At 46.4% G+C, this 26,761-nt stretch overlaps 2 protein-coding genes across 4 annotated transcripts; both read right to left on the minus strand.

Moving 5' to 3' along the window:
- Nucleotides 1-5,098: 5,098 nt before the first annotated feature.
- Nucleotides 5,099-10,437, minus strand: Myoz1 (myozenin 1). The gene is made up of 5 exons (XM_090346565.1): nucleotides 10,365-10,437; nucleotides 9,320-9,498; nucleotides 6,736-6,982; nucleotides 6,222-6,387; nucleotides 5,099-5,449 (listed from the first exon to the last, which is right to left on the minus strand). The coding sequence occupies exons 1-5, from the start codon at nucleotides 10,435-10,437 to the stop codon at nucleotides 5,218-5,220; spliced, it is 897 nt and encodes a 298-aa protein (XP_090202691.1). The 3' UTR covers nucleotides 5,099-5,217.
- Nucleotides 10,438-16,634: 6,197 nt separating this feature from the next.
- Synpo2l (synaptopodin 2 like) lies at nucleotides 16,635-25,239 on the minus strand. 3 transcript variants are annotated; one of them, XM_090346978.1, is made up of 4 exons: nucleotides 25,144-25,239; nucleotides 23,346-23,497; nucleotides 22,388-22,902; nucleotides 16,635-18,954 (listed from the first exon to the last, which is right to left on the minus strand). In XM_090346978.1, the coding sequence occupies exons 1-4, from the start codon at nucleotides 25,237-25,239 to the stop codon at nucleotides 16,853-16,855; spliced, it is 2,865 nt and encodes a 954-aa protein (XP_090203104.1). In that variant the 3' UTR covers nucleotides 16,635-16,852. The 3 variants fall into 3 exon arrangements, with proteins under 3 accessions (XP_090203104.1, XP_090203103.1, XP_090203105.1); XM_090346977.1 differs by having other exon boundaries at nucleotides 25,135-25,239; XM_090346979.1 differs by lacking the exons at nucleotides 22,388-22,902; nucleotides 23,346-23,497; nucleotides 25,144-25,239 and adding an exon at nucleotides 21,140-21,239.
- Nucleotides 25,240-26,761: the final 1,522 nt, after the last annotated feature.

The following is a 26,761-nucleotide window of genomic DNA, read 5'->3' on the forward strand; positions in this document are numbered from 1 at the left end:
CTGTTCTCCTCCAGCCTTAGGCGGAGCCCGGGAAGCTGCAAAGGTCTCAATCTCCCTGCTACTCCCATCTTGCCCCAAACAGGGGAAAACACACTGGGGCCCGATCCCTGGGATCCCATTCAACACAACCGCCTCCTCCTCGGGGTACCCCCCATGGCTTCCTACTTCTTCCCCGACCCAGCACCGTCCCATTATCCAGTTCCAAGTCCTTTTTTAGCTTCCTAGGCGCCCTACACACACAGACACACACGCGCGCGCACACACACACCCCATCCCCTGCTCTCCCCCCCCCCGGAGCCCCACGACACCGGGGGTCCCTCCCCTCGGGCCCCGCTCCTTCCAGCAGCTCCAGCCTACCCCGAGCGCCCCAGCACGGGCCGGTGCCCCGTCTAAGCCCCTGGACCCACGAGACGCAGGTCCAGCCCCACACGTCACAGTCGGGCCCATTTCCCGCGCGCCCCGACCTTCCACCCACTCACTCCACACACACAGACACACACACACACACACACACACACATACACCCAGTCCCCAGTCGCTACCCACAACCCCCCCACACCCGCCCCGGCACCCCGTTACCTCCGACCCCGCCCCCTGAGGGTGTCGCACTCACCGCTCCCGCGCCGCATCCTTAACCGCCGCCGCCGCAGCCGCCGCCGCCGCCGCCGCCGCCGCTGCTATAGCTACGGGGAGCCAAGGCAACCAGCTCTCGCGACACTTGGCTCAGCTCGGGGAGAACAGTCGCCAAGAGACTCTCGCCAGAAAGTAAAACGAGTCTGGCTGGAGACGGCTGAGCCTATCTCGCGATAGTGGTGGTGTGTAAAATGGCGGCCGCGAGGCGCTTTCGCTGGCCAGGATGGAGAAGGTGTGGAGGTGGGGCTCTGGAGGGCAGGAAGCCTGAGTTGACTGTGGAGGGGAAACTGCAGTCGGGCGGGATGGTCTGTTCCTGCTGAGCAAAGTGATGGAGGCGGGCCCGGGCCGAGCCTTCACTTCAGGGATGCCCGAGACCCGAGCCAACTTCCTCAAACTCAGAGCAGGGTCCCTTTCAGCTCCAGATCCTATCTCCCGTCGTTTTCTTCTTCTTCTTCTTGCAGAGTCATTGGGAGATGGAAAGGATAGGCCAGAAGTTGACTTTTCTCATCGCATTACTTCAAGAAGTTCTTCCCCAGCCTTATTTAGTAAAGAGACTTGGTTTCACGCGCGCACACACACACACACACACACACGTCCTTGGTGCCCTGCCCTAACAATTTTCAAGGCCAAAATAGGGAATAATACATTTTTTTTCAGTAGGTGGTTGGCCTTAGACACGGAAGGAGTGGCACTGTTCTGTTTGTACTTTGCACCTGTTGCTTGCAGTTCTGTGGACACATCCTTCCTTACTGCCTCTTTCTACCCTTGGTTGTAGCACTTTGATTCTTTGCTTTTAAACAACTAAGTCCACAGGCTAAGTAGAATCAGAAACAGAAGGTAGCTTTAAATATGGTTTATCAGCAAGGTAAGAGAAACAGAATGAAACAAACAAGGGGGGAAAAAAACTAAAAGGAATTCCATTTTCCCTCTTGAAGCTACTTTATAGCTAACTCTCAGGGTACTTCAGTTGACACCACTGCTATTCGATAGGTATATATCGTGAGCCACACTTCACAATTTGACTTTTTTTTTTTTTTTTTTTTTTTTTTTTTTGCCAGTCCTGGGCTTGAGCTCAGGGTCTGAGCACTGTCCTTGGACTTTTTCAAGGCTAGAGCTCTACCACTTGAGCCTTAGCACCACTTCCAGCTTTTTTTTTTTTCTATGTGTGTGGCACGGAGGAATCGAACCTGGATCTATGAGTGTGCTAGGCAAGCACTCTACGGCTAGGCCAAACTCCCAGCCCCAACATTTTTTAACAAACGTAATTAACTTTAGCAATATATTTTATTTAACTCAAAACATTCAGTAGCACTTCAGGATGTGATCACTAACAATAATATTATTTTGCGGTTTTTTTCCCTTGGTTCCAGCTAGGAACATTCCAAAAGCTTAATAGTCAACATGTACCTCATAATGACTACAGCATTAGACAGCACACACATAGTCTGGAGTAGTGAATCAGCAATCTACCTGATGGAGAAGTGGTGAACACGTGATTTCAGATGATACCTTGAAACTGCTAATAGACTGGGAACTTACAAATAAAAGATAACAGTAAGCACAAGAAGGTGCTAGGAGTCACTAGAAAGTACAAGTTCCTATCTAAAAGAAATTGCTCCCAGCAGGATGTCAGTGGCTCATGCCTGTAATTCTAGTTATTCAGGACGCTGAGATGTGAGGATTAATGTTCAAAGCTAGCCCAGCAAGAAAGTCCATGAGACTCATTTTCAGATAACCGCCACAAACAGGAAATGGTGCTGTGGCTCAAAGTGGTAGAGTACTAGCCTTAACCTGAAGGGCTCAGGGAGAGCTCCCAGGCCCAGAGTTCAAGCCCCATGACAAGAAAAGAAGAAAAGAAGTGGTAGAGTGCTTGCCTAGCATGCACGAGGAATTGGGTTCAATTCCTCGGTACCATATACATAAAAAAAGCCAGAAGTGGTGCTGAGGCTCAAGTGGTAGAGCTCTAGCCTTGAGAAAGCCCAAAGACAGTGCCCTGGCCCTGAGTACAGGCCCAGGACTGGCAATAAATAAATAAGAATTTTTAAAAAAGAAAGAAAAGACAGAAGGAGAGAGAGAGAGAGAGAGAGAGAGAGAGAGAGAGAAGAAGGAAGAAAACAGGAAAAAAATAGTTCACCTGAGTTTTGTTTTGTCTTTTCTTTATTGGGACTAGGCATGGAACCCAGGACTTTGCACTTGCTAGGCAAATGCTTTGCCATTGAGCTAAATCCCAGCCCCCTTCTTTGGGGGTTTTAAAAACATAACAAAACACTTTAAGAAACATTGGCGGAAACACGTCTCTTCCACTTTGAGGCCTCCCCCTGCTCCCGCTCCGTCATGGGGCTTGAACTCTGGACCTAGGCACTGTCCCTAAGCTCTTCAGCTCAAGGCTACCACCCTACCCCTTGAGCCACAGCACCACTTCTGGTTTTCTGGTAGTTAACTGGAGATAAAAGTCTGGAGGACTTTAGTGCCTGGGCTGGCTTTGAACCATAATCCTTAGATCTCAGCCTCCTAAGTAACTAGGATTACAGGTGTGAGCCACCTGGCCTGGCTTTTGAGACCATATTTAAGTAAAAATTACTTAAACACAAAGCACTGCTATATGTTCAATCACTGATTTGATCATTGAAGTGGGAGTTTGGCCTAGTGATAGAGTGCTTGCCTAGCATGTACCAAGACCAGGGTTTGATTCCTTGGTATCATATACACAGAAAAAAGCCATAAGTGGTGCTATGGCTCAAGTTGTAGAGCTATAGCCTTAAAAAAAACCCAAAGACAGTGCTCAGGCCTGAGTACAAGCCCCAGGACCGGTAATAATAATAATAATAATAATAATAATAATAATAACAACAGGGGCCGGGAGTTTGGCCTAGTGGTAGAGTGCTTGCCTAGCATGCATGAAGACCCAGGTTCTATTCCTCGGTACCACATACATAGAAAAAAGCCGGAAGTGGTGCTAAGGCTCAAATGGTAGAGCTCTAGCCTTGAGAAAGTCCAAGGACAATGCTCAGGCCCTGAGCTCAAGCCCAGGACTGGCAAAATAATAATAATAATAATAATAATAATAATAATAATAATAATAACAACAACAACCACCAATGAAACCTGAATTCAAGTTAGGACTTGGGGAAAAAGAAGAATATTGCCACTTTCTCTTGTGTGTTTTCTTAATTTCAATCTCATGTGTGTGTTAGGGCCTCATGCTTTCTAGGCAGTCATTCTGCTACTTGAGCCACATACCCAGACTGTGGGCACCACTGTGGTATCCCTGTAGTTCTTAGATCTTTTTGTGCTATATTCAGACAGTGCCGGGCTTACTATGGTCATCTCCCATTATCCTCATAATTCCACAGGACACCCTATTTAATCTTTATTTGAGCCTATATTTTGTTGTTTGTTTGGTTGTTTTTTTTGCCAGTCCTGGGCTTTAGCTCAGGGCCTGAGCACTGTCCTTGGACTTTCTCAAGGTTAGAGCTCTACCACTTGAGCCTCAGCACCACTTGCAGCTTTTTCTAAGCATGTGGTACCAAGGAATCGAACCCAGGTCTTCATGCATGCTAGGCAAGCACGAGGCCAAACTCCTGGCCCCTGAGCCTGTGATTTTTAACATATTCCTAAGCCTATTCTGTTATCATTTGGAAACTTATGGCCATGCTTTAGTTTTATGACAAAGTAATCCTCATTTCACTTTCCCAGTTTGCTTGTTTCAAAGCTTTTAATTGGATATATAGAATTTATACAACAACTTTTTTTTTGCCAGTCCTGGGGCTTGAACTCATGGCCTGGGCACTGTCCTTAGATACTTTTTTTCTCAAGGTTAGCACTCTACCACTTGAGCCACAACGCCACTTCTGGTTTTTGCTATGTGTTACTGAAGAATCAAACCCAAGGCTTCCAGCATGCTAGGCAAGCACTCTACCACTAGGCCACATTCTTGGCCCCTCAATGCCTTTTTTTTTTTTTTTTTTGTACTGGGGATTGAACCCAAGGCATTGCACTTGCTAGGCAAACAGTTTGCCCCTGTGCTACATCCCCAGCCCAACATCTATTTAACCTCCATACACAATAGCTTGTAACCTCTGCCCGCATGTGGGCCAGCATGTGTGTTTGTGTATTTGTCTTATACTACTGAATAAGTATGTCATTGTATATACCGAAGAATGTGGTATGTAAGTAACCAGAGCTCAGGTCTGGTCATAAAGTCTAAATAAGGTGTGTTTAGTCTTTGGCTTTAATTTGTCTTTGTGCATTGTTAGCCTCAGCTTTCATCTGCCCTCATATATCAGAGGAAGAATGAGTTCATTTCCTTGAAGTTTATTGACTGTTACCAGTGGCAGGGAAAAATCCATAAAAGAGCAGGTTCCATATGGTGTAAGCAGAAGGGGAGCTCTGAGTTGGTGAGGAACTATGCTTGGAATGGGGAAACGAAGGATAGAGAGGCAGATCTCACCCACCTTTTCCCATCTATTCCCACAAGGATATTTAGGATATTGGATTAACAGTGGAGGCATCCTGTTCAACATTCCCTCACCAAACTGGAACCCGAGAAGGGAAATGATGTAAATTAGAGGAAGAATCACCACCTCACAGCTCCTCTGTTTCTCCATCCAGGGGAATACCAACATCCACATTGTAGTCTACAGGCTCCCCGGAACTCAGCCAAGGAATAGGGGTTCGATTGAAAGAAGGCCTGTTGGAGAGGTTCTGGTTGTAGAGGACCAGAGGCTCACTCAGCAGAGGTCCCAAGTCAAACTTGGGCATCTGGAAGGTCATGCGTTTAGAAGCCTTCTCATATCCTCCATAGGGCATTGCCGTCCTGACAAAGGGACATATTATTAGTTAAGAATCAGAACAAAACAAAACAAAAAAAAACTTTATCAATGAAATGCTATACTTTCTTGAGGAAGTTTGAGATTGTGTCTGCTTTTCTTATTTTCTTTTGTTGTTGGTGGTGGTGGTAGTGGTGGTGGTGGTGGTGGTGGTGGTGGTAGTGGTCAAGGGGCTTGAATTCAAGGCCTGGACACTGTCCCTATGCTTTTACATTCAAGGGCTAGTATTCTACCACTTTGAGCCACAACACCACAAGATTTTCTATCTTTGGCCTAAAGATGACCAATTTCAAAAGAATAGGTATTTTAAAACAATACAGCAATTATACTACAGGGAATGTAATAAAATTCTGACCTGGAACAGAAGGGATCCTCAAAAAGTCTTTAATAGAGTACTGAGAATGTGACTTAGTGGTAGAGTGCTTGCCTAGCATGCATGAAGCACTGGGTTTGACTCTTCAGTACCACATAAATAAAAAAAGGCAAAGTCAGGGCCAGGAGTTTGGCCTAGTGGTAGAGTGCTTGCCTAGCATGCACAAAGACCAGGGTTTGATTCCTCGGTACTACATAATAGAAAAAAAGCCAGAGGTGGTGCTTTGGCTCAAGTGGTAGAGCTCTAGCCTTGAGCACAGAGGCTCAGAAACAGTACCCAAGTGCTGAGTTCAAGCCCCAGGATTGGCTCAAAAACAAAAGTCATTAATAGCATACTACATTCTTATTTTAGATAATAAATGTATTGTTCCTTTCTTGCCACCCTACCTGTTGAAGGATTTATATTTGGGAAGTTCAGGTTTGGCTCCATAAGCCAACAAGTCAATGCCCAGTTCCACTTTTTGCTGGGGGTCAACGCCCATGGCTCGCTCCCATGGAGAAATATAAGTCTTGAACACAGTGATATGTTTTCCTTCTCCACCTGCCTGGTCTCCTGGTAGCCATATGAAAGAAAAGCAAATTAAATACTTGTTAATTAGTAGCCAATGGAATGTATCCCTTACCTTCATACTAGGGAAGCTGCCAGGACATGGGATGCAAAGCATAACAACCCAATGATTGTGTAAGATTTGTGGCATAATGATAGACTAGGGTCAGATGTGTGACTGAATCTGAAAAGCCAGAAAGAAAATTGAAAGATAAGGTTTCTGGGTGGAACAGACACATTCCTGTATTCTAAGAAGTCTTGGGTTGCCTTCCTTGCTATCCACATCCAGTCCGGATCTCCTTTCTAGTGACATAAGCTCTAGGAAACACATTATTTTTGGATAAGAGTACTTGCCTGATCCTGTCTCACCAACACCTGTTGTTCCAGCAGCTCCTCCTCTGCCAGTCTGGCCCCCAGGACCACCTGCACCCCCAGCTCCAGAACCAGACCCCTGGTGATGATAGTCAGAGCCATATTGTCCAGCAGAGCCACTGCCTCCTGCCTGGCCTCCGCCAGTGCCCTGACTGTAGGAGAATCCCTGACCTTGACCAGCTGTGCCCAGCTGTCCTCCAACTGTAGGAAGGAACTTCTGGAAGTGATCCTGAAAAGAAAATATAAAACAAGGGGAAGGTTAGCAATAAATATAAGAACAAAGACAGAGATGTATATGGTAAAGAGCAAGGGATCAGAGGCAATGGCCAACCAGAAAAGCCTGAGTGACTGAGGGGAATTAAGTTCTCCTTAAGACAGAACACCCATTTGGGTGTCCTCACAGTCCCCTAATTTCTTAGGGTGGAGGGTCTCATTCTTCATATTTTTTACCAAGGAAAAGAAAATAAGACCTTGAGAGAATGGATTGTCAGGGAGAGCCCAGTCTTAAGTGGAAGAACTATAGAGATCACTACGCTCTCCCTTTCCTCCTCTTGGTGCTTATTGAACAAATACTTCCTGACAGTGAAACTATAGTATATCAAGGGAAGGGTGATCCAAAACACAACACTGGATTCAGTCTCCCCCTTCCTCTCTCCCTCCCTCTCTCTCTCTCTCTCTCTCTCTCTCTCTCTCTCTCTCTCTCTCTCTCTCTCTCTCTCTCTCTCTCTCTCTCTCTCTGCCAGTCCTGGAGCTTGAACTCAGGGGCCTGGGAAGTGTCCTTGATTGAGCTTTGTCAAGGTTACTGCTCTACCATTTGAACCACAGTACCACTGCTGGCATTTTCTGTGTATGTGATACCAAGGAATCGAACCCAGAGCTTTGTGCATGGTAGGCAAGCATTCTACCACTAGGCTATACTTCCAGCCCCCTGGATTCAGTCTCAATACCTAAAAATAACCCCATCAACTCCTTAAGGAGGCTCTCCTGGCCACCTTACCCTGTGTACCCCCATGCTCCACCCAGTTGTAACCAGATCCAGAGGAGAGAGGGCTTCAGTCTCCTAAAGTTAGATATGACTCTCTCAGCACTTTTACCCTGCTCCTACATAAAGGCCAATGACAGACACTCCTGCCCTGGCCCCCACTGTGGACATATCTAATTCTAGACTCAGCCACTCAAAGAAGGTGGAGGAAGAAAAAAGAAAATAGAGAAGGTCTCTCCCTATCCTAACTGTAACATCCTGTGCCCAACCTCACTCCAGTTCCTCCTCCTCTTTCTTTGGACAAGGAGCTTGACTAGAAAATGTATGAGCTTGAAAATAGAAGATTTCAGTCATCTAAGGGAGAGATTGACTTCTTAAAAAAAAAAGGAATGACTCAAGAAGATGGGTATAAAACCTGATTTAACACTTTCTAGACTTGGCAGATTTCACAAATGAAATTATAGAACAGCATCAGATTTGAAGTTCATAAACATAACAATTTTTATGTTAGTTCATTATACATCTGAAATCCACATTTGAACAGGTATAGTGTATATACTTTTATTTTTATATCCTAACTATTGCAGGAAACAGGGGAAGTATTTCATTACATAAACTTGAAAGTCATATTTAACTCAGAATCCTATTTGAGTTTTATTTGCTTAATTTTTAATTTTTGGTGTTTAGAATTGAACCATAACCATCCACTATTACTGAGCTATACCCCCAACATTGTGTATTTTTAAACTTTTATTTTTGTTGCTTTGTTTATGGTCAGTCAAGGGGCTTGAACTCTGGGCCTAGGTGCTATCCTTGAGCCCTTCAGCTCAAGGCTATTGCTCTATCACTTGAGCCACAGTGCCACTTCCTAAACTTTTATTTTTTATATTCCAAATATTGTAAGGTACATACTTAAAAAATGTTAAGGCGGCCAGGCGCGGTGGCTCACGCCTATAATTCTAGCTACTCAGGAGACTGAGATGTGAGGATCAAGGTTCAAAGCCAAAAGGCACAAAAGAATCTGAGACTCTAATTTCCAGTTTACCTCTAGAAAATGGGTTGTGGACCTTGGCAGTAGCCTTGAGCTGAAGAGCTCAGGGACAGCACCCAGGCCCAGTTCAAGCCTTATGAACCACAAAAAGGGGGGAGGGGGTTGAGGGTGGGAAAGAAGGAGAAAAAACAAGGGAGAAGGCAATGTTCAACAAATTTACTCATTACCTTACATAACTGTAACACCTCTGTATATCACCTTGACTAAAATTATTTTTTAATGTTCATTGTGTATCTTATTTTCAAGATACAGGACTGGTTGTTCTCTTCTACCTGGCAGTCCTATTTTAACACTTATTCATACTGGGAAGGAATGTGTGGTCCTCCCTAAGGGTGTGGTACTCCTCTCTCCACCACTGGCTCTAAGAGACCAAATTTCAGAGTGGGCTGTAGCTCACCCTAGAAGAGTTGGATGTTCAATATTTTGGAAAGAAGAGGTTGAGGGACTTTTGGAGGTTCAGAGTCTACCAAAAATTTGTGAAAATGTGGAAAGGTGCATCAAGCTTTGAGAAAGTGGTTAAGTTTCAAACTCACCATTGAACTGTCAGAGAAAACATCAGGATGGTTTTCATAGATAAATTTCTCCACCCGCATCTGCCGCAATTTGAACATCTTAGAGCCCCGGTTGGTGAGCAGCGACAGCTCCTCCAACATCACATCCCTTGGGACACTGATCTTCTTGCCCAGGTTCAAGCCTGAGCTCTCTCGTCCACCTGTCAGGGAAGGGGAGAAGAAGAAGCAAGGGAAAGAGGAAAGTAGCATTTTCTGGGCTGAGAATGCAGACACCTTTCACAAGGAAGTGTTTGTGCTGGGAGAGATCACTTTAGGGTGTTCTATGTTGTCTGTGATCAAGTGCTGTCTTAGTTTGTGAGAACTTTCTGACATAGTGAATTTGGAGTTGAAGAGAATGCTCAGAGGTAGGTGTACAAGGGGTCTAACAGTGGGAATATCAGAGACGAGATATGAACAAGGTCAAAGAGTCATATATAGGTTTAGAATGGAGAGCAAAAAGTGTAGATGGAGGAGACATTGGAGAAACCTTGGTATGGGATGAGGAGCTTCAATAGGCCAATTCTACAAGGAGTTGAACACCTCTGAATACAGATTCCTGTCACACTCTTCCCCTTCTCAGTAAAATCCTGGCTCCTGAGAGCCTCTAGATAGAACTCTTCAAATCTTTCCCCCCAGGAAACATGCCTCCACAGTTGTTTTTTCTTTTTCTTTTTAAGTGCTTATCCAGGTTCCCTAGCTCTAGGGGGGAAAAGAAATTAACCATATACCAAGACATTTAGTCTATGCCAGTCTCTTATCACATTTACTTCTTTTGCTCCTGTGGCCCTGGACCTGGCAAGGTATCATCTCAGATTACAAGGTGAAAGGGTAGAGGGATAAGTTATTTATGTTGAATCCTTTCTACCTCTTTCTCTCTTCCCTTCTTAACTCTCCCTTCACCCTATCCCCTCAGTCCTCCCACCAGATGAATTCTTCTTGGTTGTATACTCTAAAATAGATTCACCCCTATGTTCTTTCGGGGGCTCTTGAGTCAGGGTTGTCCTTAATAGGAGTAAGCGTGCCCTACCTCCAGTGAGTTCCATGATCAGCTTGCTGGATTTCCTTTTCTTATTGGGGGCTGGAGTTCCCGAGAGCGGCATTGTGAACTCAGCCTAGACAGGAGTGAAGGGGCTCAAAGGATAGACAACAGGGAAGAATGAATGACTGCAACAAGGAAGTTCTTCACCTAGGGTTTAAGGACACAAATTTCAGGTTTCTTTTTTTCTTTCCAATCTATTCCTTATTCCCTTTTGTCCCACTAGTGCTGACCCAAGGCTTTGTACATCCCCCAAAGATGAAAAAGAAATATTCCTTTAGGACTTCCATTTACTAAGGAAGCAGAACAAAGCATGTAACTGCATGCCTTGTCCTGACCTTTTGCCAGTGTGCCATAGGCTGCTTTACAAACAGCCTAGGAATGTAGTTGAGAGGTGCAGAGTGTTTAAAAAGACAACCACCATGAAGATTTCAAGGGCTTGAAATAATGGGAAGTCTCTTATTTGCATTGAAAATATCAAAGTAGGGTTATTAATCCAAGCTTTAGTTTCTCCTCCTCCATCTTTCCTCAAGGCCCAAAGTAGTAGAAAAATGTAAAATACATAGAAAGACGGGCTCAGTCTCTGAGCTTTTGTATTCAGAGCTAGTGCTCTGCCACTTTGAGAAGTAGGGCCATTTCCAGCTGTTTGGTAGTTAATTAGAGGTAAGAGTCTCAGGGGCTTTCTAGATAGAAGTTGTTGTTCTCCCATCGAGCCAGCTGGAATGATGCCTTGCGAGGTCGTGTGTATGTTCCCTGCTCCTTCAGTCACTTCTGCCCTAGACCTTAGCCCTGGAATGGAAAGGGCATCAAACACCAATGCATGTCACATCAACAATATCATAGCAGTGGGAAATTGAGGAAACCCTGGAATCCAGTAATAAGATCTAGATGAGGTCAAGCTGGGAAAAGATACACACTCCACCTCCCTCTTAGCAGAAGTTAGAACACAGAGACAGTCTGTCTTCTTCTGAGTCTTGTCTTAAAAACACACCTACAACTCAATCATTTTAGTAGGGTCTCAGACTCCATTCCTATGTATCAGGAGACTTCTCCACTGACTCCATTCCCTCCCAACCTCCTTGGCCCTTCTCCTCCCTTTCTAATATCCCCTTGAACTGGACAGCTGAGAACTGATCATAGATGGGGACAAAGGCTCCTCCTGCAGAATCAAGAACCACAACTGCAAACACAAAAGTCAGCAAAGGGGGCTCCTTGAGCCACAGGGTTGAGACTTACCAACTGCTCAGTTGGTGGTCAGCTTTCCCTGGGGTCCAGCAGCTTTGGAGGACTGAGCGGCTGTGACCGGAGAACCTGAGCTGGGCAGGCGTGGGGGCAGCACTGGCGGGGGGAGGAGGGCAGTTATTAATAGAGACGATGAGTGCAAGCAGCTCAAATGGCACAGGGGGTACTGAGACCCTGAAACCAAGATCCTGTGCTCCTTGCCCAGGAGCCCAGAAGAGGAAAACACCTTTGGGATTCTCCTACTGAGCTGTCTGACCCAGGAATAAATCTGCCCAAGAGCTCTCCTTTCCTTTGTTTCTACAGCCTAAGATCCAAAGCATTCCGTGAGAAATTGAAGACAAGGGGAAAGAGGAAACCGGCAGTAAGTGGTGGGTAGGAATTCAGAGTGGGAGAGAAAACCAGCTGGAACCAGTGGCCACTGCTCTTCTACTACAGTCATAACTGCCTTGACATAGCCTAGAAAGTCACTTGGTAAGCTGGGTGCCAGTGGCTCACACCTGTAATCCTAGCTACTCAGGAGGCTGAGATCTGAGGATCCCAGTTCAAAGCCAGCCCTGGCAGGAAAGACCAAGAGACCAATTAACCACCGGAAAACCAGAAGTGGTGCTGTGGCTCAAAGTGATAGAGCATGAGACTTGAGCTGAAGAGCTCAGGAACTGCACCCAGACCCAGAGTTCAAGCCCCACAACCTGCAAAAAAAAAAAAGAAAGTGACTTGGTGTGTGTGTGTGTGTGTGTGTGTGTATGTGTGTGTGTGTGTGTGTGTGTGTGTGTGTGTGTATGCCTTTCCTGGGCCTGGGGCTTGAACTCAGGGCCTGGGCAGTGTCTGAGCTTTTTGCTCAAGGTGAGTGCCCTACAACTTTGAGGCATGGGGCCATTTCCACCTTTTTGGTAGTTAATTACAGATAAGAGATTCAGGAACTTTCTTGCCTAGGCTGGCTTTGAATGGTGATCCTCAAATCTCTGGAGTGGCTAAGATTACAGGTGTAAACCACCAATGCCCAGCAGGAAGTGACTTTTGAATCTTCCACAATATACCTTATGCTTCAGTGAACTCTAGTCTTCCTGGCCATGACTTTCTTCCATCCTATACATTTTATCTTGCAAAATTCCTAAGGATTGCCAGGCATGGTAGCTCATACCTGTAATCGTAGCTACTAGGGAGGCTGAGATCTGAGGATCACCGTTCAAAGCCAGCAGAGGCACTAAAGACCAAGAGACTCTTATCTCCAATTAACCACCAGAAAACAGGAAATGGGGCTGTGGCTCAAGGGATAGAGTAGTAGCTTGAGCTGAAGAGCTTAGGGACAGCACCCATGTCCAGAGTGCAAGCCCCACAACAACAACAACAACAAATCCTAAGGATTGAATGTCCTCTTCCCACCCATCATCATGTCAGCTTCTGCTGCCCAGACCAGTTGTGCCTCTATAATCTCCATCTTCTCTGTTTCTTTCCAACCCAAGGAAGCAATTAAAAAACATAACAAGAGCCGAGGACTCAATATTTGCATACCCAATGCTGTGGACATGGTATTGGAAATATAAACATAACTACATAGACATAAACACCTATGACTCTATAGACATAATGTTTTATTTCATAAATTAATATGTATCTATGATATACAAACCCTTAGCCTAATTTTGATTGTGTTCTAAAAACTAAGTGCCAGTGATTGTATATAGAGATTCTTGTTTTGAACACTTGTTTGTTAAACATGTCATTTGAAATATGATGTAAAAATCTATGTTAATAAATTCTTTAATAAAAAAAACATAATAGTTCTAGGAATGTGGCTTAGTAGTAGAGTGCTTGCCTAGCACTGGCTTCGATTCCACAGTATTAGATAAATAGAAAAAGCTGGAAGTGGCACTGTGGCTGGAGTGGTAGCATGTTAGCCTTGAGCAGAAAAGAAGAAAGAAGCTCAGGGACAGTGTCCAGGCCCTAATTTCAAGCCTCAGGACTGGCAAAAAAAAAAAAAAGACAAGAAAGAGAAAGAAAAAAACATAAATAACAAGAGTTAGCTTTATTATCAACACTACTCTCTCTTCAAAAACTAATTCAAAGTTTGATCCTCCATGTCTGAGTATGTAAAACTACTAAAATAGATGAAGGCATAGCTATTTAGCCTGTGGTCTCCCGGCTCTTTAGAATATTCAGATTGTGCCTTAGTGGTATCTGGTTATTGGCATAAATATGCCCTCTGCTGGTAAAATTGAACAATGGCACTTTTCTTCTAAAAATGTCTCATTCTAATCTTCCTCCAGTGAAGGGGACTTCTCTGTCACAATCTACACTGATCTGCCTGATCTGCCTTTCTTTCCTCTCCCATCTACATCCATATCTAGTCACTTTTCTTCACTTAATTCCCAGAGAATATTTAACATGGTTGTTTCCTCCAAAGAGCTGGAAAATCTTGATTGCAAAGGGCTCAGAGAGCTTTTTACAATTTCTCCCAGTTACATAAACTGAGCTTTGCTTGGAAGGTATGGAAGGAGAGAGAAAAGAATCTGGATGGAAACTGCAGGGAAAGAAAATCAATAGGAGAGGGAACAGGAAAGAACAAGAGGAAAAGAACAGAAGAGCACAAGGGGAAAGAAAGAAAGGAAGGAAGGAAGGAAGGAAGGAAAGAAGGAACGAAGGAAGAAAGAAAGAAAGAAAGAGGAGCTTCTGACACATCTTCAATGTAAAGCCAAAAAAGGGTGTGGAGCAGGACTAGAGATCAAGATCAGAAAGTAAGTGGGGGTTAGGGGGGAAAATGGCCTACTGGTAGAGTGCCTGCCTATCATGCATGAAGCTCTGGGTTCGATTCCTCAGTACCACATACAAAGAAAAAGCTGGAGAGGGAAACGGGGACAAAAACATGAGAAGGGGGGGCCAGGAGTTTGGCCTGGTGGTTAAAGTGCTTACCTAGCATGCATGAAGACCCGGGTTCGATTCCTCGGTACCACATATAGAAAAAAGCCAGGTGCTGAGGCTCAAGTGGTAGAGCTCTAGCCTTGAAAAAGTCCAAGGACAGTGCTCAGACCCTGAGCTCAAGCCGAGGACTGGCAAAAAAAATAAAATAAAAATAAATAAATAAATAAATAAATAAAATGACCTTCAAATTAGTCTGATATAGTGCCTGGCACACAGTAGGAACATTAAAAAAAAAAAACCATGAGAAGTGGTATCAATGTGTGAGAAGTAATGCACTTACTATCTGGTGAATGTAACTGTAACCCCTCTATACATTATTTAAAAAATAACATACTTTTTTAAAAAGCTGGAAATTGTGCTGTGGCTCAAGTGGTAGAGCACTAACCTTGAGAAAGCTCAAAGACAGTGTTCAAGCCCTGAGTTCAAGCCCCAGGACTGGCAAAAGAATTTAAAAAAGAAATCAAATCAAGGTCATGGATTAGAGATTTAGGAGAAATCAAGATTTGGGTATAGAACCAGAAAAGATGACAGCAACAGAAGATATAAGGCATAAATTTATTCTTGTGCACAAACCAAAGAACTGTGACTCACACCCAATATGCAAAGGAAATGATTACTTTCCAGATCAAACAGCAAACATGATTGGTGGTGACCTTGACAGGAGGGGAGTCCAGGCCTTTCTTGGTTCAGACTTAAAGCTGAAAAGAAACAAGAGCTGGGCTTTTAAGGAGGGGGTGGGACTAAGAAGAGATTTTGGCCCTGTGTGCCTCTCTGCCCTTTCCTAGGTATTCATGACAAAATGCAGAAGACAAACTGAAGGGTAGACTTCCAGGAAGTGGTAGCACAGCCACCAACTCTTCTTTCTACACTCAGAAAACACCCTCACATCTCCTTCACTCTAACAATTACATTCTTCTTCAGACTTGTATCAATAACTCACTCACACACACAGCTGATATCTTGCTGGCCAACTTTATTTTCTGCCATCACTGCCTTCTCTCTTCACCACACTCCTGTCTGTGATTAGATCAGCTGCACTCATTTTTGCTCCCCTGGTATCTGCTTCACTCTCCTAATTCTGGCACTTTTTCCCCTCATTTCTGATTCATGAGGCAAAAAGGATAATAATTTATTCATTCTCAGAAATTTTTCTTTATTTTTTTTTTACTTCCTGGATACCAGGTTGTATTGGAAGGGGAAAAAAAGCTAACTTAATGAAATCCAGAGGAGTAGAAGAATTTTTAGTTCTATTCCTGGACTGGTTGGCATAACCCATGAAAATTATCCCTGCCCTTCAGTCTTGTCAGACTGTGTTAGTCTCACAAGATGCTGGGCCCTTGCTACAAAATCTGGTCTCTAAAGTTATTCTTTTTTTGGGGGGGGTGGATCATGTGGCTTGAGCTAGGCCTTGGCATTGTCCCTTAGCTCTTCAGCTCAAGATGACTGCCCTACCCCTGGGCCTGGGCACTGTCTCAGATCTCCTCAGCTCAAGGCTACAGCCATACCCTTGAGCCAAGCCCCACTTCCCATTTTCTAGAGGTTAATTAGAGATAAGAGTCTCAGGTTATTTTGTGCCTGGACTGGCAATGAACCTTGATCCTCCTATATCAGCCTCCAGAGTAGCTAGGATTACAGGCTAAAGCCACCTTGACCGGCTTCTCTAAAGTTATTCTTCTGTAAAGTTCAATCCTCCTGACAGCATCCATGTGGAGATTTCTGACCCTCTTACCAATAAAAGGTTAAGTCTCAAGGTGGGAGCTTATTTAGATTTTCCCTCTTACTCTTGCTTCAGACACAAGAGCTTATGTATCTAACCATTTTCCAGATTAGATCCTGATCGCACATTCAAACATACCAATTCTCACACATATACATACCTATGTAACATACCTAGGAAAACAGTGAGGAAAAGGGTTTAGTGTACAGAGGGGTCAATTCTGTCCCTGCTTGGCTAAAGGTGAGCTTCTTCTCTAAGATACCAATGATTATTATTTCCACTGTGTGCTTTTCATGGAATATTGAAATGAGGCCCACAGACGGTTTAAGAAAAAAAAAAAAAGGCAGAGACCTGTAGGTGAAGAGGCCAGCAGTAAAAGAAATCTAGGCAAAAAGAAGCAAAGATAGTGAAAGCAGATATAATAGGTTAGAAAGCAGCAAAGGAGTTGGAGAGTGAAGAGAAAGCTTAGGGGTGGGAGAGTAAGTCCAACTATGTCTAGCAGGAAAGAGGTTAGTCTGCGAGAGATGGGAGGACAGGGCAGGAGAAGCAGTTTCTGGCACTGGATGTTCCACTTCTCCTTGGCTCTAGAACCTATTTTTGCTCACTTATGCCCTGCCCCGGGTCTCCACACATGAGCCTGCAGTCCCGTTCTGGTGGCTGAGAATCTAGGCCTGGCTACCTGGAAACCACAGGAATTTGGGGTGGCCCCAAGGCGCCTGGGAGACTCTTGGGGAGGGGCTGGACTAAGGATCGGGGCTGAGGCCAGCTCTGCCCTCCAGATGGGCTCATCCAATGTAGTCGCTGCTCTGGGAGCAAGCACAGTGGGGACTAAAGGTTCCGCAGTGGGCTGGGGGGCCGGAGTGGAAAATCGGCGGATCTCCTGAACCCGGACAGTTTTGGTGGGCCCTGAAGTGGGGTTAGGAGTTGGAGGGATTTCATCAAAACAGAACATGGCTGTTTTAAGCTGATATGGCTGATGCCGCATGAAATCCAGGGCCTTGATGCCCTGCTTAGGGGTTGCCCGAGGTCCCTGGGACTGGGCTTTCGGGAGAGTTCGGGCAGCCTGGGGGAAAAAGGGTGAGAGAAGGGGGTTGTAAGCAATAGGAGGCGGGGCACGGATGTTTGGTGAGTATTTCCACGAAGGAGGAAGTGAGGGGGTAGGAGAAGGACTTCTTGGCCGAGGGCCGGGGCCAAAGCCAGCACCAGGTGTGGCTTCCACCACATATCTGTCGGCACGGCTCTGCCGCTTGGCAAACAGCTCCCCACCCCTACCCAGCAGCCTCGGTGGCTCTGGGATTCCGGCGGCAGGGGTCGCCCCGTTCACCAGCCCATCCGGGAGCCCCCGAGAGGCAGGCTTGGGAGCCACCGGGGGTGGAGTCTTAGGAGCCACAGGGGGCGGGGTCTTGGGGGTCACGTGGGGCGGGGTCTTGTAACCCCGGCCCCCTGGCGGCTGCATGAAGTTACAGGCCTCGGCTCCCAGGCTCAGCGCGTCCTCCTCGGGACCGGATTCCGCACCCCCGGCCGGGGGTTTCTCATCCAAGTTTTGTACCAGCGATAGCAACTCCGGGTTGGGCGAGTTCTTCGTCTCTTCCTTTCCCGGCCCGAACATCTGCTTTCGGGTCCCCCGGCGCCGGGCCTCCTGCAGGATGCCGGTGCGGGCAGCGGGTACCGAGATGCGCTGTTCCCGGGCGCTGGGGCCTTCGGGGGCCGCGGGAGCCGGGGCCGGCGACCCCGGGCGCGCAGAGGCTCGCAGGGGAGACGATAGGAAGATGGAAGCAGTGGAGGTCATGGCGCCGGGAGGAGCTGAGTGCTCTGAGGCGGCTCCTGGTGTGACCGGCCGACTAGGGGCTGGGATGTACAGGGAGCTGGTGGCCGTCACTGGACCTGGGGAGCGGGCAGCTCCGGGGGAGCCCGCGGGGGGCGCGAAGCTGGACGGCGGGGACGCGAAGGGGGGTGGCACCGGACTGAGGCTCCCTATGCTCTCATTCGCCCTTTTGGGGGCCGATGGCCGGAAAATAACCGAGGTTGTACCTGGCCTCTGGCCTTGTAAGCCCGGAGTGAAGGGCCTCGCTGACCTGTTAAAGATGCTTGGGGATGGACTGGAGGCCCCGCCCCCGAGGGGGAAGGGTCTGGGGCTAGCCACAGGAGCCGGGGAAGGGCTGGGTGGAAGCACAGCCGCCTCCGGAGGAGCACTTTGGGCCCGAGGGGGTGACTGTAGTCCCTGCCCATTGAGCTCGGCTGCTGGACCCACCTGAGCCGGTTCCAGGGTGCTGGAGGCTGCGCGCTGGCGCTGCTGTTCAAAGAGTTGGACCCCTCGCCCAGAGACCTCGCTCAGGTGCCCTCCCTGCCCGGAGCCCTGGCCCTCTGCTGCTCCTGAGCCCACCCTAGCCAGCTCCATGTCCAGATAGGGGCTGTCCCAGTCAGACTGATTGGTGAGGCTGCGGGCGTCCGAAAAGGCCTCGTCGTCCAGCTCCGACTCACTCGTTGGGGGGACGCCGTCCTCTTCCTCCTCGGTGCCTGTCCCAGCTGCAGCCCCGAAACTCACTAGGGTGTACTTCTTGGCTCTTTGCCGTCGTTTCTTAAACATAAGCACCCCCTTGGAGTGAGGGTTGGGGGCTGCGGTTAACAGAGATGCAATGGTCCGGCATTTGGTCTTGGCCTCTTTCACACTCTTTTCTTGGAGAGATTCAGCACGTTGCAGTTCTGAGAGGACAGAGAAGCAGATTGATCAGGGGGGGCTTCGTAGTCTCTCTCAATTCTGCTCCTCCGAAACACACATCTCACCCCAGGCAGCTCTGTGCCACCTCCTACCTTCTGTCTTCACCAGTAGGACCTACACTATCTCTTGCCTGTGGCAAAGTCCTCAGAGACTTGGGGACAAAGTAGAGAGGAAAAGGTGAAATCAAGGACAATGACACGGCCTGGGCCACAGCTCTGCCCCTCTTCCTTCCCATTCTGCTCCTATCTTCCCAGAGATGTGCACTAATCCACCACTTGCATTCCACACCTGCCTCCCGTTCTTGGCTGGCAGTGGGGGTGGAGAGGAGGTATCACTTTCTTACAGAGGGCCGGGAAATAAGGCAGGTCCCAGGGACATTTACCAAGTTTGGAATTTATTGCCCACTTCTCACCAATTACCATAGCCACGACACACTGAATTTTTTTGTGTGCTTGCTTGCTTGTTTTCTTCCTTCCTTCCTTCCTTCCTTTCTTTCTTTCTTTCTTTCTTTCTTTCTTTCTTTCTTTCTTTCTTTCTTTCTTTCTTTCTTTCTTTCTTTCTTCTGGGGCTAGTCACTGGCCTCTTCACTGGCCTTCAGCTTTTTTGCTTAAGGCTAATACTCTGTGGGTTTAGCCACAGCTCCACTTCTGGCTTTTTTTTTTTTTTTGGTAGTTAATGAGAGATAAGAGTCACACTTTTCCTGCAGTAACTAGTTTCAAACCACAATCCTCAAATCTCAGCTTCCTGAGTAGCTGGGATTTACAGACATGAGCCACCAATGCTCGGCTCAGACAGGATTGTTGGCCACAAGGCTCTTCACCCCAATTCTATGCTTATCATATTATTAACACTCAGAAATAATTCCCATCTATACTATTTCAACAAGAATATCAGACTACTGAAAGCCAGTTGTAGGTACTTTCTCCTATGTACTTTTCTCTTGTATGTTTTCTGGAATACACACACCTCAGTTCACATATATAATAAATACACTTGTCCCCACATAAAACACAATCACTCAAATACATTTATACACCTGCATTCTCCCGGCGACTCTTCTTCTCAGAGTTTCCCTGCAGAGACCCTATTAGTAATAGCTTGGACAGAATTTTAGAGTTCATCTCTGCCCTCCAACCTTCAAGGCACTGGTTACTCACAGCCAAAGATCCTGTTCTCCAAGGCAACCTTCCAAATCTTTAGGATCCTCCTTTAAGGTCACCAGGTAAATAGGTTGATTCTCACAACTTGGAGGTGGGAATAGGATGGGTTTCTTTGGAGGCTAGAACTGCCTGCCCCCATCTGCCAAGCCTTTAGGGTAGAGCGTTCAGGTAGCCACTACCAAGCAGGCACACAATAACTATGTGCTGAATAGGATCAGAGCAGGACTTCCCAGGCCATGTGTGGCTTAGGTAGGTGGAGCCAGGAAATGGGAGAGGCTGCTGTGCTACTAAGACCCAGTCTTATACATGGATACTAGTCCTGGGTCTCAGTTGTTCCTAAAAAAATTCTTGAAATTCCATCTACTTTCCATTCAAGCTGCTTTCTAGTGAGGGCTACCATTCCTCTCATCTCAATGTGCATAGCAGAGAATAAATAGCCTTGTGGATAAGAGGAATTGGCACTAGAGTCAGAGTTAATTTCAGGTTTTTGGAAGGGTTACTTCATCACATTGGAGTTTGGTTTTCTCATCTGTAAATGAAGATTATAGCTACCTCATAGGGTTTCTATGAGGATTAAGTGAGATAATATAAGTAAATTTAGCTTTTAGTGCTGGGCTAAGGCCCACTGTGAAAAGCTATTACTCTAAAAGCTTTTGTGTCATTAGCTGTATGTATATAAAGACACTTTCTTGTTCTCACATATCTTCTACAGACTCACACATGCATGCCTTTGGGTATTCCTAATGTACTCCCACCCTTCTCTCTTTATACATTGTGTTCCTATGAGATTTCTACAGCCCATGTGGTCATTAACCCCTTTGAGATGTGGCATCAACCTATTCTGAGAAAGAAGCAGTGAGACTTTTCTGAGGAAAGGAAAAAGAGGGCAGTAAAAAGAATGTGAGGACAGCAGAATATAAACTTTCCCAAAGATGACCCTTACCCTTGCTAAATGAGTTCACCCTCAATTCCAGACCCCAGTATTCTTGTGAATGTGGGAGGGTAGTACCTGCATAGAATGGGTCTTGGAGCTCAGGAACTGGGCCTGGGGCTTTGTCGAAGCTGGCTTGGGTGAGGGGTTCTTGGTTGATGGGCTGAAAGGTCTCCATGCTGAGAAAGGCACTGTTGGCTGGAGCAGGACCAGCTTGAGCCACCCCCCTTTTAAAGCCCCTTTGTTCGATCCCCAGAGCTGGCAGCTGAATGAGATCACTGAGCTATTTTTGGAGCCTGGCCATCTCCCTCCCTTCTTTCACTGCCCCACAAGTCCTGGTGTGATGGACATGGGCACCTGCCTTCCCTTCCCCCTTCCCCACTCCACTGGAGAATCTGCTAAAAATACCCTGAGCCACTAGCTAGAGTCTTACCCAGCAGGATGGGAAGGGAGAGGGTGATAAAATAAGAATGGGGGATAGGTATGTGATCCTGAACATTCATTTGGAATTTCTTTGGGGGTTATGAGACACTTGTAGATGGTTGGACTCTTGAACTGTCATGTTCTTAGCTTCTATTTAAGCTTTGGAGACACAAAATTCTATGGACGGGAATCAATATAGCAGAATGATAAGAAAGAAAGATCACAGCTAGACAGACAATTCTGAGATTTTAGAGGTGACAAAATGTTTCTATGGGAGGCCCAAGGTGGGGAGAAACTTGACTCTTAGATATGGTTCTGTAGCTCACAGCAAAAATAGCAGTCTGAGATAAGTGTAATTGGTTTTTTCTGCCCATGCCTTCATTCTCTCCTAAGATAAGGAGCCAAAGATCTCTCTCTCTCCCACTTCCTAGGGATCTCATGACCATTCTAGAGCTTCCCAGACCTCAGGAATCCTAACTGAACTCACAAATGGTAAAAGTCTCTCTGCTACCATGATTGCAATGAATACTATAAAGTCTCTATAGCTTTACCTTGTTTCAAAATACTCACTTGTTATGTGTCTGCCCTCGTCCTTCCCTCCACTCTTACACATAGGAAAAGAGTAACCACCAAACCCTTTATCTATTCATTTCACTCTCCAGTTTCCCCACTTAGTCTGCTCTTGGATTGGAATGAATCACCTGTACCTTTTCACTAAACTGATTCAAATAGCAAAAATGAAGACAACTCTTCTTCTCTCCCATTTAGCACCCTTCTCTAATGATCTCAAAGACTCTACCCAACAGGTATGAATGTGTGGATATGGAGAAGTAGATTTAGAGTTAAGATGCTGGCTAGGAAGAGAGAGAGCGAGAGAAAGAGAGAGGGGGGTTCAGCACTCACTGGCTTGCTTGGCCTTTTGGGCGTAGGTGGTAGTGAGATCTTCTGCCACTGGATGGGGGACAGGACCCACCATAGGGATGAGATGAGGACCAGGCCGGAGTGGACCATGGGGCAACAGCAGTGCCTCAGCTGGGGGTGGCTGAAGGGCTGACCCTTCTTCCCAAGATGGGGAGCTCACACGACTGTCACTCTGGCTATGAGGACCAGGGGTGGCAGGTGCTGGCTCTGCAGGACTGTCAGACAAGTAGACTTCATCAGGTGGCGCTCCAGGAGGGGTAGGTCGCATGGGACCGCGGCGTCGGGGTCGGCGGGGCTTCTCTTGGGTGGCAGGACCATCCACATCACTATCTGTCTCTCCATAGTAAGCCTCACTGTCCGGGGGTGAACGAAGACTTCCAGGCTGAAGAGGCTGGGGAACCGGAGCACCAGGGGGCTCTGGACTTAATGGTGATAAGGGTGACAACACCTGAAGCTCCCCAGGGGATGGAGATCTCACAGGTCCTTCATCTGCTACCCTGGATGGGAAAGGTGACAGAATATGAGAGAAAGGCTGCATATCTACCAGCTGAAGAGATCTGGAGGGGAGGAATATAAATGAACTGGTATACAGTGGGAATGGATGCACTGGGAAGTGTGAAGATCTGAGGACAAAGGAGGAGGCAAACGTTCTTGGAAGATTGTGAGGTTTGACGAAGATATGAGCAGGAGGAGGAGGAGGAGGAAGAGGAGGAGGAGGAGGAAGAAGAAGAGATGGAGACAACACAAGGACTGAAGTAGGTCCATTGCTCAAATCCCTTAATTGTAAATGCATTCAAACCTTTGCAAGGCATACACAAGCATTTGTACTCCAGCAGAAACCCATGAACAGATGTAGATACTTGTTAGTTGCTGAAACCAAGCCAGTAAGGCGTTGAGCTGAAACAGACAAGAAGGGGAAAGAGAAGTAAAGAGTCCATACCGCCGGACAGTGAGGATAAGCTGGTTCCCAGAGGCATCGATGAGGCTCATGGCACTGGCATGAGAAAGGCTGATGCAAGCAACTCCATTGATTGCCAAGAGCTGGTCCCTCTCTCGGAGTCCTGCTCTGCCAGCTTGGCTCCGTTTTCGGATCTGAAATGTTGGAGGAATTTTGTAGATGATGGAGGGCATCAAAGAGAACAAAATGAAAAGATAAGAACGAGCATGTGAAGGAGCTTTATGGAATAAAAAGGATGGAGGAGCTATGTGCCATTGGTTCACCCCCGTGTTGCCAGCTATTCAATGGAGGCTGAGATCTGAGGATTGCAGTTTGAAATCAAGGTGAGCAGACAAATCTAAGAGATTCTTAATCTCTGATTAACCAACAAAAAGCTGGAAGTGGAAGTATGGTTCAAGTGGTAGAATGACCAGTTTTGAGTGAAAAAGCTAGCAGACAACACCCAGGCTCTGAGTCCAAACCCCTGTACGTCTACACACACACACACACACACACACACACACACACACACACACACACACACACACACACACCACATATAATGGCAGAGCATGAATTTTCAACTCAGGAGTCCTTTTTCTAGGAATAAAGTGTATATTGATGGAAGGTAGGGTATCCATTAAATGAAAGAGACCCAGAGAAAATTACATGGGGAAGATTTTTAGAAATGGTACTATAGGGCCAGGAGTTTAGCCTAATGGTAGAGTGCTTGTCTAGCATGCACAAAGGCCCGGTTCGAGTCCTCAGTACCACATACATAGAAAAAAGCCAGAAATAATGCTGAGGCTCAAGTGGTAGAGCTCTAAACTTGAGAAGAATAACCCAAGGACAGTGCTCAGGCCCCGAGTCCAAGCCTAGGAATGTCAAAAAAAGAAAAAAAAAAAAAAAAGAAATGGTACTTTAAATCCCAAGATATTCCCCAATAGGTCTTTTCTACTACAAGTAAAATATTCCAGATTGAGGCCAAATAGCTGTATTCTGGGATATCCTGTGTATGTATGTGTGTGTGTGCGTGTGTGTGTGTGTGTGTACAAACACATGGCTATTTGGCATGTTGCTATGTGTTATTGCATTGAATTCTTAGGATATCTATTCAGTAGATAATATCACATTATCCCCATTTTATAGTTCAGGTAACTAAGGTAAAACAAAAGGGTAATGACTTCACCTGAAAGGCTAGGTCTTACATAGAATCCTGCTAGCATATGAAAAAGAAAGCTTTGCTTGGTGATGGGAAAGCTCTGACTTGGGGAAAAAAAGGAGCGCTGTAGGAAGGGCAGGGCAGGGCAGAGCAGGGCAGGGCAGGGCAGGGCAGGGCAGGGCTGGGCCGGGCAAGACAGCCTCTGCTTGTCACACATCAGTTTAGTCTGACAGAAATTAGAACCTTCCCTACATTCCTGGAGTTTGGAGTAGAGGCACACATATAGGAGAATAAATACTGCTGACCAGCTCAGACCTCTGCTACCAGGGAACTGTAAGAGACAGAAGCAAGGCCTTTCTTTTCCTCTGCTCCTTAGAAATTATCAGTTGACTTAACATCCTCTCCCCACCCCCAGGCATCAGAGGACACTTATGATCAGATATTACCTACCCCCCTACTTGATTTGAGCATGCTTCCCCTGCCCACCTACCCACCACCTCTTATTCATAGCCTCCTACTGCCCCCCTCCTCCCTCTCCCCTCCCTCTCCGCAGTAGGCCGCCATATGACCTTTCCCAGCTTCCCTTGGGCTCCCTTTTGCCAAAACTTCATTTTAGGGGTTCTCCCTTACCTTGGATACCTGTAAGGGTTTCCTCTGTTCGGCCCCCCCCTGAAGTCGGAAACCCCAGGGGGCTCCCCCTGATAATGTGACCAGCACTTCTTCCTCAGCACCCATCTCTCAGCTTGGCCTATGGCCCCTGGTGTTTGGACAGTGTCCTAAGAAGAGAAGTTAAGGTGCTGGTACCCCGTCCGGCCTGCCTGTCAGGCTGTCCCGCGCTCCTGCTGCCCCAGGCCTCCCCCCTCCACCATACACCACAAGCAGGCAACTTGGCCCTAGGATCATTATAGTCCAGCACACATGTCCCGTCAATCGAAGCTAAGCTCAAAATAGTTACCGGCTGTACTCCCCTCCCTCTCCCAGCTGTGTTACTTGGAGAACTAATTATAGCATAAACTTCTACCCTCCATGTCCTGATTTCTACTGCATGGGCCTTTTATTCAGAACTCAGAGTGCTAGCCTTCTGAAGTCTATAACTAATGAACATCCTTGCAGGGACTGTGCTTTCCCTTAAAGGATCAATTTCTTTCCTTCTGGACAGCTAGATAGGCCAGGCTGATGGCGTTGAAGAAATAGTGTCTCTCTCTGGGACATTGTCCAAATTGAGGCCATAGGTCATGCTGAATGATAGGTGCAGAGGAGGTGGTGGTCATGTTACCAGACCATCTCACAGCACTCGTGTTGGTGGTGGAGACAGCAGCAGTAGCAACAACAGCAAACAAGGGCTTTAATTCCAAAACTTGCAAGAAACCATAGGTTTGTTCCACAAACTCCCAGGAAAGAGGACCTCTTTGCTATGTAAATTTGTAACCAAGCCAGGCTTATTGCTCAGTATGCCAATCACTGATGAGAAGTTTTATTATTTTTATGAAAAGTGTATTTATGAAGTGGCCAAATACAAAAGACCAAAAAAATCTATGTCTTAAATTACCTATCTCCCTGAAAGTAAAGTTTGGAAATATTTATGGAATTAAGAAGCAAGGTGAATGGAGTAGGGGGAGGGAAATGGGGACAAAAACATGAGAAAGGGTAGCAATGTTTGTGAAGTAATGCACCGTCTATCTGGCGAATAACCCTTCTATTAATTACAATAGAAAATATAATAAAAAAAAGAAGCAAGGTGAAGCCAAGCACTGGTGGCTCATACTTATAATACTGGCTATTCAGGAGGCTGAGATCTGGGATCTTGGTTTGACTGAAGGTAGCTCAAAGAAGGAAAATCTGTGAGACTCTTATCTCCAATTAACTTCCAAAATGAGAAAGTGGAGCTGTGGCTCAAGTGTTAGGACACTAGCCTTGAGCAAAAAGGCTCAGAGTCAGTGCCTAGGCACTGAGTTCAAACCATCCCCTGACACACATACACACACAAACACACATACACACAAAGAAGCAGAGTGATCTGAGGTGTGGGGAAAGATGATTGGTGAAACAATCATTTATGTGCTCTGTGTGTGTAGTCAGTCTTTATAATTCTTTTTTGTTGTTGTTGTTCAGTTGTGGGCTTGAACTCACGACTGACAACAAAACAAAACAAAACAAACTTATTCTATTGCAGAGCTAGGTGCTGTGTAGAAGAATTTTGCTCAGCTCTGTTTCAGGTACACTGTGACCTCTTCTTATAAGCTCTCAATTCCCCATC

Source organism: Megascapheus bottae, chromosome 15 (assembly GCF_031878675.1).
Source record: "Megascapheus bottae isolate mThoBot1 chromosome 15, mThoBot2.hap1, whole genome shotgun sequence".
Lineage (NCBI taxonomy): Eukaryota > Metazoa > Chordata > Mammalia > Rodentia > Geomyidae > Megascapheus > Megascapheus bottae.

Bases quoted from the DNA above. Each gene is read 5' to 3' on its own strand.
- Synpo2l (XM_090346977.1), bottom strand. From the start codon at position 25,239: ATGGGTGCTGAGGAAGAAGTGCTGGTCACATTATCAGGGGGAGCCCCC. The intron at 23,498-25,134 runs GTAAGGGAGAAC...CCAACATTTCAG, and splicing joins AACCCTTACAGGTATCCAAG to ATCCGAAAACGGAGCCAAGC. The intron at 18,955-22,387 runs GTGAGTGCTGAA...CTGTCCTCTCAG, and splicing joins CCAAAAGGCCAAGCAAGCCA to AACTGCAACGTGCTGAATCT.
- Myoz1 (XM_090346565.1), bottom strand. From the start codon at position 10,437: ATGCCGCTCTCGGGAACTCCAGCCCCCAATAAGAAAAGGAAATCCAGC. The intron at 9,499-10,364 runs GTAGGGCACGCT...CTTCCCTGACAG, and splicing joins GATCATGGAACTCACTGGAG to GTGGACGAGAGAGCTCAGGC. The intron at 6,388-6,735 runs GCAAGTACTCTT...TATGGCTACCAG, and splicing joins TGTTGGTGAGACAGGATCAG to GAGACCAGGCAGGTGGAGAA.